Raw genomic sequence first — 15,922 nt, forward strand, 5'->3', positions numbered from 1 at the left:
AAAATATTAATATTTTGTTGGACATTTTTTTATATATAAATGTTATATCTATTTAAATAAATAAGGCGTGTAATCCATTTATTTTGAATTCGATATTAGTACTTTGTTATCACAATACTTATGTTAATTTCAAAATATATTTGTTGAATATTGGATAGGTGTTACTATAATATTTTTGGCTGTAATGTGTTACTAAAATACTGATCTTATTATAGAGTGATCTTACGAAAAATATTTCTTATAGAATTATTGACCATTGCTTAATTTGATGGTTTTATATTGAAACTCAACTATTTGATATTTGATGGACATGATATTTTTACCTTATGAAATTTAATATTAAAATCATACATATTTTTTTGTTGAATAAAAACATTAATATTTTATTTGTCGTTTATTTATATAAATTCAGTATTTAATCCAATTTTAAAAAATAAAATGTAAATTTATTTTATTTTAAATTGGACATGATTATTTTGTAATCATGATACTTGTTTCAATTTCATGATACTACGACACAATTGATTTAGGGGGTGTTTGCAATTACTAAAAAAAAGTGATCGTTAGCTTTTGGCTTAAAAAAATCATTTTTGTGTGTTTTTTAAACACAGATTATGTGTTAGCTTATACTTAACTGAATTAAAATCCAAAAGCTAGTGAGTGTTTGCAATCACTAAAAAAAATGATTGTTAGCTTTTGGCTTAAAAAAATCATTTTTGTGTGTTTCTTAAATCTAGATTATGTGTTAGCTTATGCTTAACTTAATTGAAATTCAAAAGCTAGTCATGTGTTGATTATGATTCTCCAAAATTGATTCTAATAAGGGAGTGTTTGCAATCACTAAAAAAAATGATTGTTAGCTTTTAGCTTAAAAAAATCATTTTTGTATGTTTCTTAAACCTAGATTATGTGTTAGCTTATGCTTAACTTAATTGAAATCCAAAAGCTAGTCATGTGGTGATTATAATTCTTCAAAAGTGATTCTAATAAGAAGGTCATTGTTAAAATCACTCTAATAACTTATTTATCAAACACTACCCAACTTTGATTTTTAGATTTTCACATTTGTTTTCAAACACTATCAATTTTTTATTTTTCTTAACTTTTTTATAATCTATAAATTAATCATTTCTACAAAAGCACAATTTATTGCAAACACTCCCTAAGAAGATCATTGTTAAAATCACTCTAATTACTTATTTATCAAACACTACTAAACTTTGATTTTTAAATTTTCACATTTGTTTCCAAACACTACCAACTTTTGATTTTTCTTAAATTTTTTATAATCTATAAATTAATCACTTCTACGAAAGCACAATCTATTGCAAACACTCCCCTAGTCATGTGGTGATTATGATTCTCCAAAAGTGATTTTAATAAAAAGGTCATTGCTAAAATCATTCTAATCACTTATTTATCAAACACTACCCAACTTTGATTTTTAGATTTTTACATTTGTTTCCAAACACTACCAATTTTTTATTTTTCTTAAATTTTTTATAATTTATTAATTAATTATTCCTACAAAATCAAACTCTATTGCAAAAACTCTATAAGAAATTAATTTAACCCTCCCACGCTCGCAACACTCACCATTTCATCTAAAAACAGTGGCACTGAATGACTCAGCTCTTTCCTCTCGCCTTGTTTTGCTTTTATCGTATGTCTTCGTTTTCCCTTGCTATTCTTTTTGATCTTTTGGGACAATTTGTTTCGACTCCAATCTTATAATGGGGAAAATGTTGGGATAAATTACTTGATCCACTGACAGCCCTTATTATTTAATTCACATTAAAAAAATTTATTTTTTTGTTTTTTTGTTTTTTTTGTTTTTGTGTTGTTCATATCAAAAGAAATTCAATTTCGTGAAGGTTGCCAAATAACCGCCTAAGGGCAATACTCATCTAATGAACTAGTTTCGATCAACTCTACATATGCATGGGATTACATGACTGTCTGCGCACAGGATGATGAAAGTGATGAGTGCCATCAATCCTTTTCGATGTATTTTTGATGTGTTGAAAGAGGACGTAGTGTTCTGTGAGATCAAGGTACCCTTCTAGCGATGATATCCTAGATTTTTATGCATGTTTTATTATAATAGTATGTGCAATCTTTGTGATTGGCTATTTGAATGTTCAAAGTTTTTGTTGTGTGGACTGTGGAGTGCAGACGTAGTTGTTCTATGTTATAAACAGTCTTAAAAATCCAATCTTCTGCGTAGGTACAAAGGCTTTTCACGCCAATTCCAACCAACTTTAATAAATTAAAAGTCTCAATGACTCAATAAGATGTTTAGGTTTAGTAGTTGGTTCGTTTTACCTTTCAAACTCTCGAGGCTTAGACTATTTTAACTACACGACACCTGCGTGTGTATTTTTTTGTCATCGGATTTTGTGTTTCAAAGTCCATAGCCATAAGATATGAAATGGGGAGAGGTGATGTTTAAGACAAAGAAGAGCTATGGATTATGGTGAATTCTGGTTTGCTAGTTTGAATGTAGCTCGCCAAATGGAATTTGATACTTGTGTCATTGTGCTTTTAAATAAATGCTTGAAGTATTTCCTAATTGAGTTTCCAGTTGGCGTGTGGTGTGGTGCTGCTACACTACTCCGAGATTGAATGAAACCTAGAGTGAAGTATGACCCATGTCAAAACCGTAAGACTTATAATTTAAAGTAGATTTTAAATAGGCTGAAGAGGGAGGCAGTTGTGTCATCAAATGTGTTTCCCTTAATTGTTTCTTGTTGTTGACTAAGAAGTTTGGAGTTTGATCTTTGGCTGCTTATTTATTTTTTTTAAAGTGTGATGGTGAAATTTCAAACCTGGTCGACAATGTCGATGACTATGCCAAAAAACTCTGTCAAAGAGATGACAGTCAGCCCTTTGACACATGGTACAAGTATATCCAGAATATCTAGAAATTATGTTTCATCGTGTTCTTGTGTTCATTGCCATTGATCAAGGTTTGTGATTGTGCTACTTTTTCTTACTATCTATTTTTGTCAACCTTGAAAGCAGTAAAAATGATCTTCAGGATGGCTCTGTTCTTGGTTGTGATGGTGTACTGCATGTCTCACCTACTAGTAAGATTTAGTAGTGAATTGTTACAATTCATTATATTTAAATGTTATTTGCTAGTTTCAACCTCGCTGTAAAATCCGAGCATAATGTGATCAACTATGATTGATTTCTTGGATGCTAGATTATCTTGGAAAAATATCACTTCAACTTAGTGTAATTCGAGCATTAGTTTTATTTGTTAAACAAAACTGCATCAATCTTCAATGCACAATACTTCATCTAAATCATTTGTTTCTATCTTCTCCTATGTCCAATAAAAATCCTTACACTAAATCACTTATTTATTGTACTAATTATCTTGTAGTTATTTGCGTATATGTATGTATATATATGTGTGTGCATGTTTTCTTTTCATCATTTTTTGGTGATCTTTGATATGGACTTACTATTATCTTCCTTTTTGTTCGCAGAGAAGTTATATGCGCACATTTATGCCCCTTGTATGTATAGATATGTGTATATTTGTTGTGTTTCAATTGTAAGGGAAGATATATGTGTATAGATACGTGTATATTTGTTGTGTTCCATTTTAATAGTATTTCCGGGTGAGGGAGTCATTTTGATCAGCAATACAAGTTAATTTATAAGCGAAAATATCGAATTCTTTCGTTGAAATGGTTCTATGTATCAACAAATCTGTTAGACATGGGGCTGCCTGGCTCTTTCTTGGTTCCAGTAACCTCATTACCTACCATAAAAATTGCTTTAACGGGTCTATGATCAGATAATCTAGATTCACCTCTGGTGTACTGGATTTGCTTCAATCCCTTGCCAAACCAAATTATCCGATCGCACCTATAAAACTGTCGTCTTTGTCAAATTAACTGTTGCAAATTATATGATAAAAGCATGGAGTTATTGGCAACTTACCATGCAGGAGCTCGTCTCTCCGTCGCCTTTAATTTGTGATCGGTTACATAATAGTCATCCGAGTTTTGATTATATTTATAGGTGGGTGCAAACTCGATTTCTTCCTCGTGCCAACCCTCAAAGACATGGCCTTCTGCAAGCTCAGCTTTCAGCTTTATGTTCAGATTGCAAATTGATGTCAGGACAAAGTTCATTTACCGATTTCGATGTAATGTTTTACTTACATCATCTAAAAAATGTCCTACCATTTTTCGTTACCTGATCATTTTGTAACAAGGTACTCCATTCTTTACGCTCGACCAATGATCTTGTTGTAGCATCTGGCAGGTATATCCTGTAGTTCAAGTCGCCGAGCCAAACCACGCCACTGTATTTCAGGAGGCCGAATTGATATGAAGTGATGTACAAAGTTAGAGGTCTTTGTAGAAAGATCAAGCAAAACCATAAAGAGAGCAAAGAAGAGACTCTAGTATAATAACGAATTAAGCTCGAAATAGAATTCATCATTCATGTATTATCTATTTGATTTTATTGAAGAAGGTACACATACTCATGGTCTAAAATTTTTCTAGGTAGATGCTGAAGAGATTCGGTTGGAAATAAGGTACGTGACAATATGCTTGCTGCATCGATATTTCTCTGTCTCTCGTCGCCTTCTTTTCCTCCTGAAGCTAAATGACTGCACACAAAGCAGAAGCTTGTTTCATGCAAGAAGAATCTGACTGAGACAGAACCCTGCTTGTGAAAATATCGATTCCGTCAATTTATTTTCTTCTCATGTAACTTTATCGTAACAAATATATGGAAATCTAAGACATGGTTCTGAAAATAATGATTCATTATGTGTGAAGAATTCATGTTTAATACCTTGTTTCCCAGGAACCCAAAGATACCACAGCCTACACATGAAACACTTGGATGCCTGATGTAACCATGTAGCTCTGTCCTCGCCCACACTGTGATGTATATTCCTACCATTTGTTTACTTATCAAGCATCGGAAATCCGGAACGATTGAATTGTTGGAATTGGGTATTTTCATTGGATAAATTCTTTGAGTCTCTCCGATTTCCGGCTCATTAGTTATGCCTTTGGTTGCCATTCTTGTGTTGAGAGCTACTTCTATAAGAGCATCCCATTTGGAGCTGATATTAGTCTTATCTATCCCCAAAACATTTCCAGCTTTGAGTGGAACAATTTCTTGGAACCTGCCAACAGTTACATGTCTTGCATGTCACAAGAAGTGAATCAAACCATTTTCTATCCAAATTTTGCACACACTACACTGCACTCTCTTAAAAGCTGAAGATTACCCCAAAACATATATATCTGCCTTGCAGTTTCGTGTGTCGAGCAAATCTTCAAGTTCCAGATCATCTGGTGGTGTGATACCTCCTGCATTCCAGGAGCTGACAAACAGTCTTTCGAAGGGCGAAAAGACAAAAAGAAAAGAAACATATCACATCAGTCTCAACTGTGCCTTACAAAGATTCTTAGTGAGTAAGTTGGCAAAAGTACTTAACAGTGATTTAGAAAAAGTTTCCATGAAAAATAAAATAAGTAATTTTCCATATTCAAGAAAAAAAAAAACTTTGAATTTCAAGATGATGAGTTACTTTATAACTCAAGTATTGGGGAAGAAGTTTGTTACAGTTCGCACGTGAATGTTTCTCCGGCAATGGAATAGTTTCTGTGGCCGACGAAAGATTCTTGGTTTGTGCTTTGCATATGTTGTGTTGGTTTAGTCAAATTCTCAGAGTGCACAACAAAATTTTTGCTGCTCATTATCTTTCTCAAGATTTTACATGTCATGATCTTGCGATCAATGAAAGGCGAGAGCAGGTTCACTTACCCGCTCCTATTCACAAGGTCTTAGAAGCTACTGTGTGGGAGGTTTTTAAAGTTGGATACTGAAAATGATGGATTTATTTAGAGGTAATAAAAATAGAGGTATGTTGGTAGGAGCTGACTAAATTTGAGAACAATATATATATGAAAATCATGGGACACATAAGCTTTGATTTGACATGTTGGACAAGGCAGAAAACAATGAAACCGTGCTTAGTGCGAATGACAATGTTAAATATTTTTTTTTTTAACGTTTGATTCAAGTTTTACAATCATTATAGTTAAATAAATCACATTTCATGAATTGAGCAGTGCCTTTTTTTTTTTTTTTTGAAACTCATGTTTTGGTTTTTTTTTTTTTTTGAGAAAGGAAATATATTATATATCATCAAGAGAAATCGATACAATCCAAGACGGTAAGACACCTTCAACCCAAGACGAGAGAGAAGGATTAGAAAGAGCACAATGAGCAATACAATGGGCTAAGATTATTAGCCGCATGATTAACATGTTTAATAGCAATGAAATTAACAGACTCTAGAAGGGAGCGAATATCCGCTACAATATTGCCAACGAAGAAGTCACTGCTTGGACAGCAAGGGAGGAATCCAACGAAGCAGTGCCTAAGTTATAGAAAAAACAAATAGATGCTTATGCTTGTAGACTTAGATGAGTCTGGAATTATTGTCCTCCACTTGGAAATAGGACCACATTTTGTTATTTTTTTTAAATATTTGAAGAACTAAGAAATGACCAAAAAACGTGATGTGTATTTGATTTACTTTCTAGATTATTATAGGTACTGTGAAATATAAGTAGTTGTTGGGTTAGTTATATCATTTGGCTTCTTTTTCTTTTTTTTTTTTCTTTTTTGCAATGGTAATCTTGTATCACTTTTATTAATATAGATTGTTCCTCGATACAAAATCAATCGGCCTAGAAGAAAATTCCTCGTTCACCCAACAAAAATATATAGGAGAATAAGTAACAAATTGAACAAAAGAATGAGCGATTAAACCGTCGAATATGTTTTAAACTAGTCATAGCTGGATTCAGAAAAAAGTGTACGTCTTTAAGGGATTATGACATTGAGAAACACATTATATCATGTTAGAATATAATGTATGTAATAACAAACTAGTATACGTCTAGGAATGATGAATATTAAATTCGAGGTAATAATTATACATGATCAGATATTATTTAGAAATCTCACATTATCCATAGTTTGGCTTGAAGATAAAAAGCTCATTCAAATCTCAAGGACAGGTGGTTAGATGACCCAATTCTATGCAACTGCTTTCAAAATATTTTGTTGAGTTTTATTTGGGAATTCTGAAAGAGATGAAAGGGTTCTAGCTAGGGTTGGTTTTTCGGTATACATTACTAAAAATATTGGTACGAAAAAAAATTCATACCGATACCAATAGCGAAATTTCGAAATTTTGGTATGGAAAAAAAATCCATATTGATACCGATATACAAAAAAATATCTGTATATCAAAAAAAATTCGGTACGATATGCCAAAAATTCGGTATTTTGATCCAATATGCCAGTCCTAGATCTAGCTACGGATAAAATATAGAAGTTTCATCCTTAATATTTTAATTAAGAATCTATATTCATATCAAACATCATACAATTTATCACATCATACTATGCATCGACACTTGATTATTAATTTATCAATGTGATTATACATCTTACGATTATTTTGATTTTTGTCACACACATGCACCAAGTAATACCTAGTGTAATAACATTAGGCGTGTGTGTGTGTGAACTCTATCACCCCCAACGTATTGATTCCTCTATACTCTATAGTTCGAATAGATATTATCATTACACAAAAACTTTTATTAGACGGTCTCATTGGTAAATTTTATGAGACAAATTTTTCATTGGGCCACCCATGAAAACGTGTTATTTTTTATGCCAAATGTATTACTCTTTCTTGTAAATATGAGCAAGATTGATATGTCTCATGGATAAAAATTTATGAGACCATGTCATAATAAATCGACTCTTATTATTATTAATATTATAATTATTATTGAGCAAGATGATAATGATGATGATGCTTTACGAGACAAAACAATCCGAAAACATAATTAAAACCCAAACATAGAAATATAAAAGCTTCCCCATAATAGAAAAAAAAATGTATGGTTTAGTTTTAAAATATTTTTGGGTTTCAGAAAATGGTAAATGCGGACAATTTATATGGTGCAAGTGATTGTGCAAGTGATAGGAACTGAATCTTGTATTTGATTTGCTGGACGGAAATCAGTGGGAGAAAAAAACCACTAGAATGCTTAATCATGCAAATGATTTAATTAATTAATTAATATTATTATTATCAAACTGCCTATCTAAGCAAACATCGACTTAGGCAGCTTAACAAATTGATTAAATATATAAGCTGATCAACTTCATCTACAATCATCGTCATGAATATTCAATATAAACCATGGTTCGATTGCGTAACGGTGAAAGTCGTAAAATAATTATAAAATTTTATTGAATTTTTTTTTTATAAAGAAAATTTTATTGAATTTGTTGTAGTAAATTGGGGTAATTCTTAAATTTAATTCATTGTGAACATGTTTCTTCACCTTTCATTCGAAGTTCTTACACTAACAAACAATTTGGTGTCATCATCATTATTATTATTATCTAAACTATATATAAGGCAAGAACACTTTAGTGGTCTCTTGTTATGCTCATTTTTAGTTTTTTTTTTTCAAAAATAAAAACCACACAAAATTATCAACTTGCAAAAAATTAAAATTAAAATTAAAATCAAATACTTAAAAAAAATAAATTTATATTATATACAATCAAATTTCTTTGTATTGTAAATTGTTAGAGAATACATACATAACATATATTTGTATATAACATTACACACGCTTTGCGTGTGCGCTACGTACAGCTAATTTACATAAAATGTTATGGGACAAAATCAAGAATATAGTCCATGTGTGCGTGGGCAAATAAATTGTTTCACTTGCATGTAATTAGCTGGGGGGCAACCACCCATTTTCAAGAGGTAAACTCAGAAACCTTTAGTATAAAAATCGCCTTCATGTAAGAAATTTTGTTAAGAAATGACGTGTAAACTTCAAAAAATTCTTTTACAAATAATTGTTATATTCACGGCTCCTCATTCCATCTTGATTCGAGGATATTATTATTATAATATTATATCACAACGATGATGGAAAATGAGAATTCCGCGTATTAGGTAAAATTTTATGCTATAAAAGTTGTTTATAACGACAGAAGTTGAAAATAATTTGGATAATTATAATCCAATGGGGGCATTATAGTATCTTTCATGTTGTTTTCGGTTCTTGTTTAATATTAGATGCTAATAAAAATCTTTTCACCTATTCATATTGATTGGCATGATACCAAAGCATAGAGCCCTATAGACAATGACAAACTGCTAAAAGTTACATTTTAAGAAAAAAAGTATACATAAATTTTTTTTTATTTTTATTTTATAAGAACATGGTGAACCCATAACACAGTAGTATGCAATTGCAATTGCAATTGCAAATCATGTCAACCAGTTAAACTACATTAGGAAAGTCTTATGTGACATGATCATCCAACAAAATGTTAACGTTCATAATACTTTGACATCGTGTTTATCTACTCTACCAACTGATCAAATACCTCGTTATAACATTTTTAACCTTTTAATATTCGAGAGGGATTATGTCCTATCATCAAAATGTTTTTTTTATGGATCATAAATTGGTGGCGCACACATGTAATTATAGGATAGTATACCGTATCATAACGAAAATTACGTTATAAGAAAATTTTATACCGAAATTTTATGTACATATTATAACTAGCATATTGATTATACTGAAAGTTTATGGTATATCAAGATTACGGTACGATACTGATATATATCGTTGTACACCGAAAAAAACCTACTATTTTTTTAAAATTTAAAATTTTTTTTTTAAGAATATTATACTTTTTTTAATTTTTATATATTGTTTGATATTTTTTTTTATACCGAAAATTTCAAATTTCATATCGTTACAGTAGCAAAAAAATTCGATACCTTTACAGTACCGTATAAAAAATTCGGTCTTTTTTGATACAATAACCCCTGTATACCAAAAATTTGGTGTTTTTTCTCACCCTGCATGTAAATATGCAACCTACATATTATCGTAAAGCATGAGCTTAACAATAAACTTATCTTTTCTGATATGTACATTGTTTGGGGCTTTTATTGGGCTTGAGCCCTAGTATAACAGGACCTAGTAAGTTCGAAACGCCTTTCCCGGCTATGGGTAAATGGGCTTGGATTGGACCAGACCCTAATTAAATTGTTGGGCGCGTGAAAATCATGTGCAACAGTGACTAGTATACATACACAAAATTTTCGTGAGACGGTCTTACAGGTAAATTTTGTGAGGCAAATATCATATTTGGATTTTGGGTCACTCATGAAAATTTTTTACTTTTTGTTGTAAATATGAACAAGATTGACTCATTTCATAGATAAAGATCCGTGACAGTGTCAACAAGAAACCTACTCCCTCACACACACATATATGAGTAGGGCTGGGATACCGAATCAAAATACCAACTTTTCGGGATATCGTACCGAAATTTTTTCGATAAATAGACATGTTTTTGGTATATCGAATTTTTTTTCGATATCTGTACGGTATTAGTATGGTTTTTTTTCATACCAAAATTTCGAAATTTCGATATCGGTACTGATATGAATTTTTTTCATACCAATATTTTCGATACGGTATATCGAAAACTCACCCCTATATATGAGATAGAAAAACAAACCATCATAAATATATTTTTAAAGAAGAAATCTTATAAATTAGAAAATAAGAACTAAAAAACAAAGAAATGAAGCCGTTGGTTTAAGAAAAGATAACTAGTACATATAATCCAACAAAAAAAGAAAGAATATATTCCTTTTCGGGAGTGATTCATCTTCCCCAACTCCCCGGTGCCAATATTTTGAAGTCAAAGCTAACATATATGCTACAAAGAAGGTCTTTTTCCCATAAAATATAATTTGTAAATGTCACTGTTTAATTAATTAACTGGCGAAAAATTGTTGCATATTTTGCGCGACTCTCTCAAACTGTCGTTCTCATTAGTGACTCGCAACAGTGATGAGTTTGGACTTTCTCTTGATATTTTTTAGGCAACCAATAGAATTCAAAAAACTGATAGCTTTCTGTATATGTATCATAGATCTTAGAATCTTATTATATATTATTATTAAAGAAGAACACCACTTAGTAACTAAATTAAAATTGATTAGATGAAACCAAAAATAAAATATCTAAAATAGCTTCCAAAAAATACAAAAAAAAGGTAAAAAAAAAAAAAGAAAAAATCTCTATCTCTATTTTAAACGTTGTTTACCCATTATTTTGTCTATTTTTTGTGTATTCATTTTAAATTTATTAGAAATAAAAATATAACAACAAAAATAATAAATATTCACGTTTTAACACACACAATGTATAATATTATGTTAGGTAAGCCCATAATAATAATAATAATAATAATAATAATAAATACTGGCTTTGATCAATCCATTTATGCTCATAGCCATTGTCAATATAACAATCTCATGTAAACGATAATTTAATTTAATGATAGTGCTAAAAACAATAAAAATGAAATTAAACAACACGATCGCCAACGAAAAGTGCCGAAGCCTTTTGATAAACAGTTTATTGTTTTTAGCATGAAAAGTGCCGAAGCCATTTGATTCGTTGAAGCAAGTCTTATTTCTATATCAGTCCCCTCTTACTCGATCTTCGGTATTATTTTTCTTGCGGTGTCATTTTGGAATGCCAAACTAATCCAATTCGTACCTTTATATGCCTTTTTTTTACATTCAATGTCACTGTTTAATTAATTAACTGGTGAAAAATTGTTGCATATTTTGCGCGACTCTCTCAAACTGTCGTTCTCATTAGTGTGACTTACAATGATGGATATGGGCTTTCTCTTGATATATATATATATATATATATATATATATATATATATATATATATATATATATATATATATATATATATATATAATATTTGGGAACATATACTTTTTAAATTTATTTGGAACATATTCATTTCGAAACCAAAATCTATATCATAAAATGTTTAGAATTGTGAAATGATACAATATCATGTCATAAATAAATAAATAATTGATTATACAAACAAATAGTTTATTTGAATGAGGTGGTTGGAGCTATCAATCAATGAATTCATGTGAACAAATAAACAAGTTAAAATTCCTCGTAAAACTAAGACTAGGTTACATAATAAATTTTCAAATACGGACACGAAGCACAAAAATATCGAAATTTCGACATACCGTACCGAATTTTTTTTGATATATTGACATTTTTTCAGTATAACAAATTTTTTTTCGATATCTATACGGTTTCAATATGAATTTTTTTCATACCTAAATTTCAGAATTTCGGTATTGGTATCGGTGTGAATTTTTTTTATACCGATATTTTTGTTACGGTATACCGAAAACCTACCCCTGTTAATGCATAACCTCAACCAGGAACATGATAATTGTGACATGAATCCTTGCCCATAATTAGAGAAGAATTTTATTAGGTAACTCTGATTTAAATCTTTAACATCTTCTCTGGGCCCCGTTCCACTTTGGGTTGGGCCAGACTTAATTGAGATTTTATTTGTTGGTGTTGGCCGGGCTTTAAACCTACAACATAACCATACCTATTTGTTGCCCTAGCCGACTTCATCTTCACTCTCAACCAGCTCAGAGGTACGAAAATGAGAGATTTTATTTAGTTTTCTACGAAATCAAACGGGGATCTCCTTCTACGACTTCCGCCTCCATCGCCAGCAGAGCTGCTTTGTTTCCAACTAATTCTGCTTCCATCCGTGTAATCCGTTTCTTTCCGATTTTTTTTTTGGTTGTGTTGCATGACTTCTTTGTTTCCAATTACTTTACTTTTGGCGATTTTATCAATCCATTTGTCTTTCTCGATTATCTATGGTTTGTGTCAGGAATTCTTCAACTATTAGTTGATTTTTTGGAGTTTTCCACAATTCTACTACAAGAAGCTTAAACAAATTAATCAAGGAAATGAGAAGAAGAACAAGAAGAAAAGTTGGGGTTTACAAATTGAAAATTGTAGTAAAATACTTGTGTATATTGGGTTTTTCCTTGTTCATCATCGCACAAATTTTGTCTCAACTTCAACTCACAACTTCAAAAAAATACCATTTCTTGGCCCGAATTGAGATCCTCAAAGCGCGACGATGCAAAATTTGGTGAATTGGGTGAAGCAGTGATCAACATGTTACCCGAAGATTTGGCTTTCACTCTGTTTCTACCTTCGGAGAGAGCATTGGAGCGTGATTTGAGATTGATGGGAGAAAATGCAAACCAATCATTCGCAATACTCACACGAGTGCTGGGGTTCTTAGTCGTGCCCAGATGGATTCGGGTTGCGGATTTGGAGGTGGGGAAGGAGTTGATATGCGATTCTGTATCGGGATTTCGTTTGTACATCACCAAGGATTCGAATCAAACAGTGTTCGTAAGGGGAGTGGCATCGGAGCTGGTGGATTTGAGCATGGGCAAATATAGCAACACTTTGGTCCATGTTATGGATGGAGTTGTTATGGACTCGGAATTTGAAGAATCCATGCGGCCTGAGATTTTGATATATAATAAATTTTGATAATTTTATGTCAATTTAAAGTCGACATTGATTGATTTTGGTCTCCGCATGGCGCAACAGGGTCCTGACACGTGACAAAAATACATTAAGATGAAAAAAAATATTAGAAATAAAAAAATTATAATTATTTTAAAATAACTTCATCTAAACAAATATATATACAAAATCATTCGTCTCCGATTTTATCAAATGTCAGAACTATAGGAAGAATCGATCAAGTTTCATGACATGAATCCTAAGAAGCCAAAACCTCGTAAATGATTTTATTTTGTCTAGCGACATACTAATCATATCCGTTTTGAAATTCCAATTACAACTACACTGAGTTATGGTTTCGAATCAATGTCTTTTCAATTTCACTCGATCGTTCGTGAACAACTTACAAATAATTTTGTTATATATTCAAATTATGAACAAATATAAAATGATAATAAATTTGGTTTTTTTATACAAATGGGGAGGGGTGGACTCGAACTCGAGTATCCGTCAATTGGCGGACTGATAAAACCAATTGATCTACAAGTTTGCCCCGTTTAAAAATTAGTTATAATAATTTTTTTATAAGTATCTGCAAACCGATTTATATTCCCGAAAGCTATTGTAGATAAGCACATAAATAATTTTTTTTTCGTAATGCCCGATGAAACGACCCTAACTCTATAATTATTAAATAAATAAATATGCGGAAATTTTTTTTTTATACTTACTAAATAAAAGTTGTACATATATGCCCATACATATATGCACAGAATAAAAAGATTTAAAAATAAATAAATAAATAAATAAATACTCAAATAAAATGCATTCTTTAATAAAATAAATATCTGAGTCTACATTTAATTAAAATACTGCCATGAGGAAATAATTAAAAACGGCATGCACTAAAAATATTTTAAAAGTAACATTCCAAAACCCAACCACTGAAAAATACTTAAAATAAATGTAACATGCTGACATAAATAAAACATGCAATGTGACACAGACAACTATCACGGTCACGGGGTCACTGCATGTCCGCTCATACATCCTCGCCTCCGGTGGGTACAACCTCATCCTCAACGTACTCACCTGCACCATATCAGTGTAGTGAGCCTAGAGGCCCAACATGCTAACATAACAAGGGTTTAAAATAATTTAAAACAATTAAATACTAATACATACATATACATGAATGAACATGCTTGTAAATATCATAACATAACATAACATAACTTAACTTAAATAACATAGTACATAAACATTGTTGAGCAATTAATTTTCTAACATCGCATGGTTGTATCCGTAGTGTAACCTTAAATCATACATTAAATACTGATCAGCGTGGGAACCAACGTACGTGGCGGTGACGAATCACCTCTTAAATTGGCAGTAAACTGCCCTTCAATAGTTCATATATGGGGACGAATCCCCCTTAAATTGTCACACTACTTCAACTTCCAACATAAAATATTTTATTATTGCTCAACCTTAAACATTTAATTATGCATAAAATTATTTCATGAATGCATGCACTTAAATAAAATGTGTGTCCTTAATATATATTTAATTTAAATTTCTTACTAACATATAAATATTAAAATAACTTCAATGCATAAAAATAATTAAATATATAATCAGGACACATGCAATTTTCTCATGGATGGTCCTGGACTGCTGGCCCTAACACTCAAGCTCATTTACTTAAATCTGGCTCATTAACACTGAGACTGGCCCAATAACACTGAGACTGGCCCAATAACATACTTAAGCCCAATAAAAATTATTCTAAGCCCAATAAAGCATTCTAGGCCCAAAAAACAACTTAAACTGGCCCAATGGGCCCAAAAGCCCAAAGACTGGCCCAATAACTTTTATGGGCTCAAAAGCCCATAAAATTAATGGACTAACTTAATTAAATTTTAAAAGCCCAAATAAAATTATTTGGGAGTCCAAATAATTTTATTTCAAATTAATTGACCCAAAAACCCATTAATTCATAAAATATTTTAAAAATAAAAAGACTCGAGCCCGGCCCACCGAACCCAAACCCGGACCAACTTAACCCGACCCACTACCCTATTGACCTGACCCGGACCACAAAACCGACCCGGACCCAACAGAAACCCTAGAACCCGACACCCTAGCCTCTACTCGGCTGCGGCCGTGAGCAGCAGCCACGGCCTGCTCCGGCCGCCCCTGGCCGGAGCGCCGCCGCCCAGATGTAGCCCACGTCTGGGCGGTCCTGACCTGACCCAGTCCCAGCCCCCATGCAGCCCCACGCACCGAGCCGTGGCCCTCTTCCTCGAAACCCTAGCTGCGCCTCCATCTGCCCTTCCAGCCCTCACCTGTTCGGCCGAGCCCAATCCAGCCCCTAGCCCAGCCATGGCT

General features: G+C 32.1%; 2 protein-coding genes across 2 annotated transcripts; one reads left to right on the forward strand and one right to left on the reverse strand.

Moving 5' to 3' along the window:
- Positions 1-3,707: 3,707 nt before the first annotated feature.
- LOC140878434 (type IV inositol polyphosphate 5-phosphatase 9-like) lies at positions 3,708-5,768 on the reverse strand. Its single transcript, XM_073282036.1, has 7 exons — positions 5,617-5,768; positions 5,270-5,377; positions 4,825-5,164; positions 4,508-4,692; positions 4,216-4,324; positions 3,958-4,109; positions 3,708-3,882 (listed from the first exon to the last, which is right to left on the reverse strand). Exons 1-7 carry the CDS (start codon positions 5,766-5,768, stop codon positions 3,708-3,710), a joined length of 1,221 nt encoding a protein of 406 aa, XP_073138137.1.
- A 7,400-nt stretch (positions 5,769-13,168) lies between these two features.
- On the forward strand, positions 13,169-13,555 carry LOC140878435 (uncharacterized). Its single transcript, XM_073282037.1, has one exon. It carries the CDS (start codon positions 13,169-13,171, stop codon positions 13,553-13,555), a length of 387 nt encoding a protein of 128 aa, XP_073138138.1.
- Positions 13,556-15,922: the final 2,367 nt, after the last annotated feature.

This window comes from Henckelia pumila, chromosome 2 (genome assembly GCF_033568475.1).
Source record: "Henckelia pumila isolate YLH828 chromosome 2, ASM3356847v2, whole genome shotgun sequence".
In the NCBI taxonomy this organism is placed as follows: Eukaryota; Viridiplantae; Streptophyta; class Magnoliopsida; order Lamiales; family Gesneriaceae; genus Henckelia; species Henckelia pumila.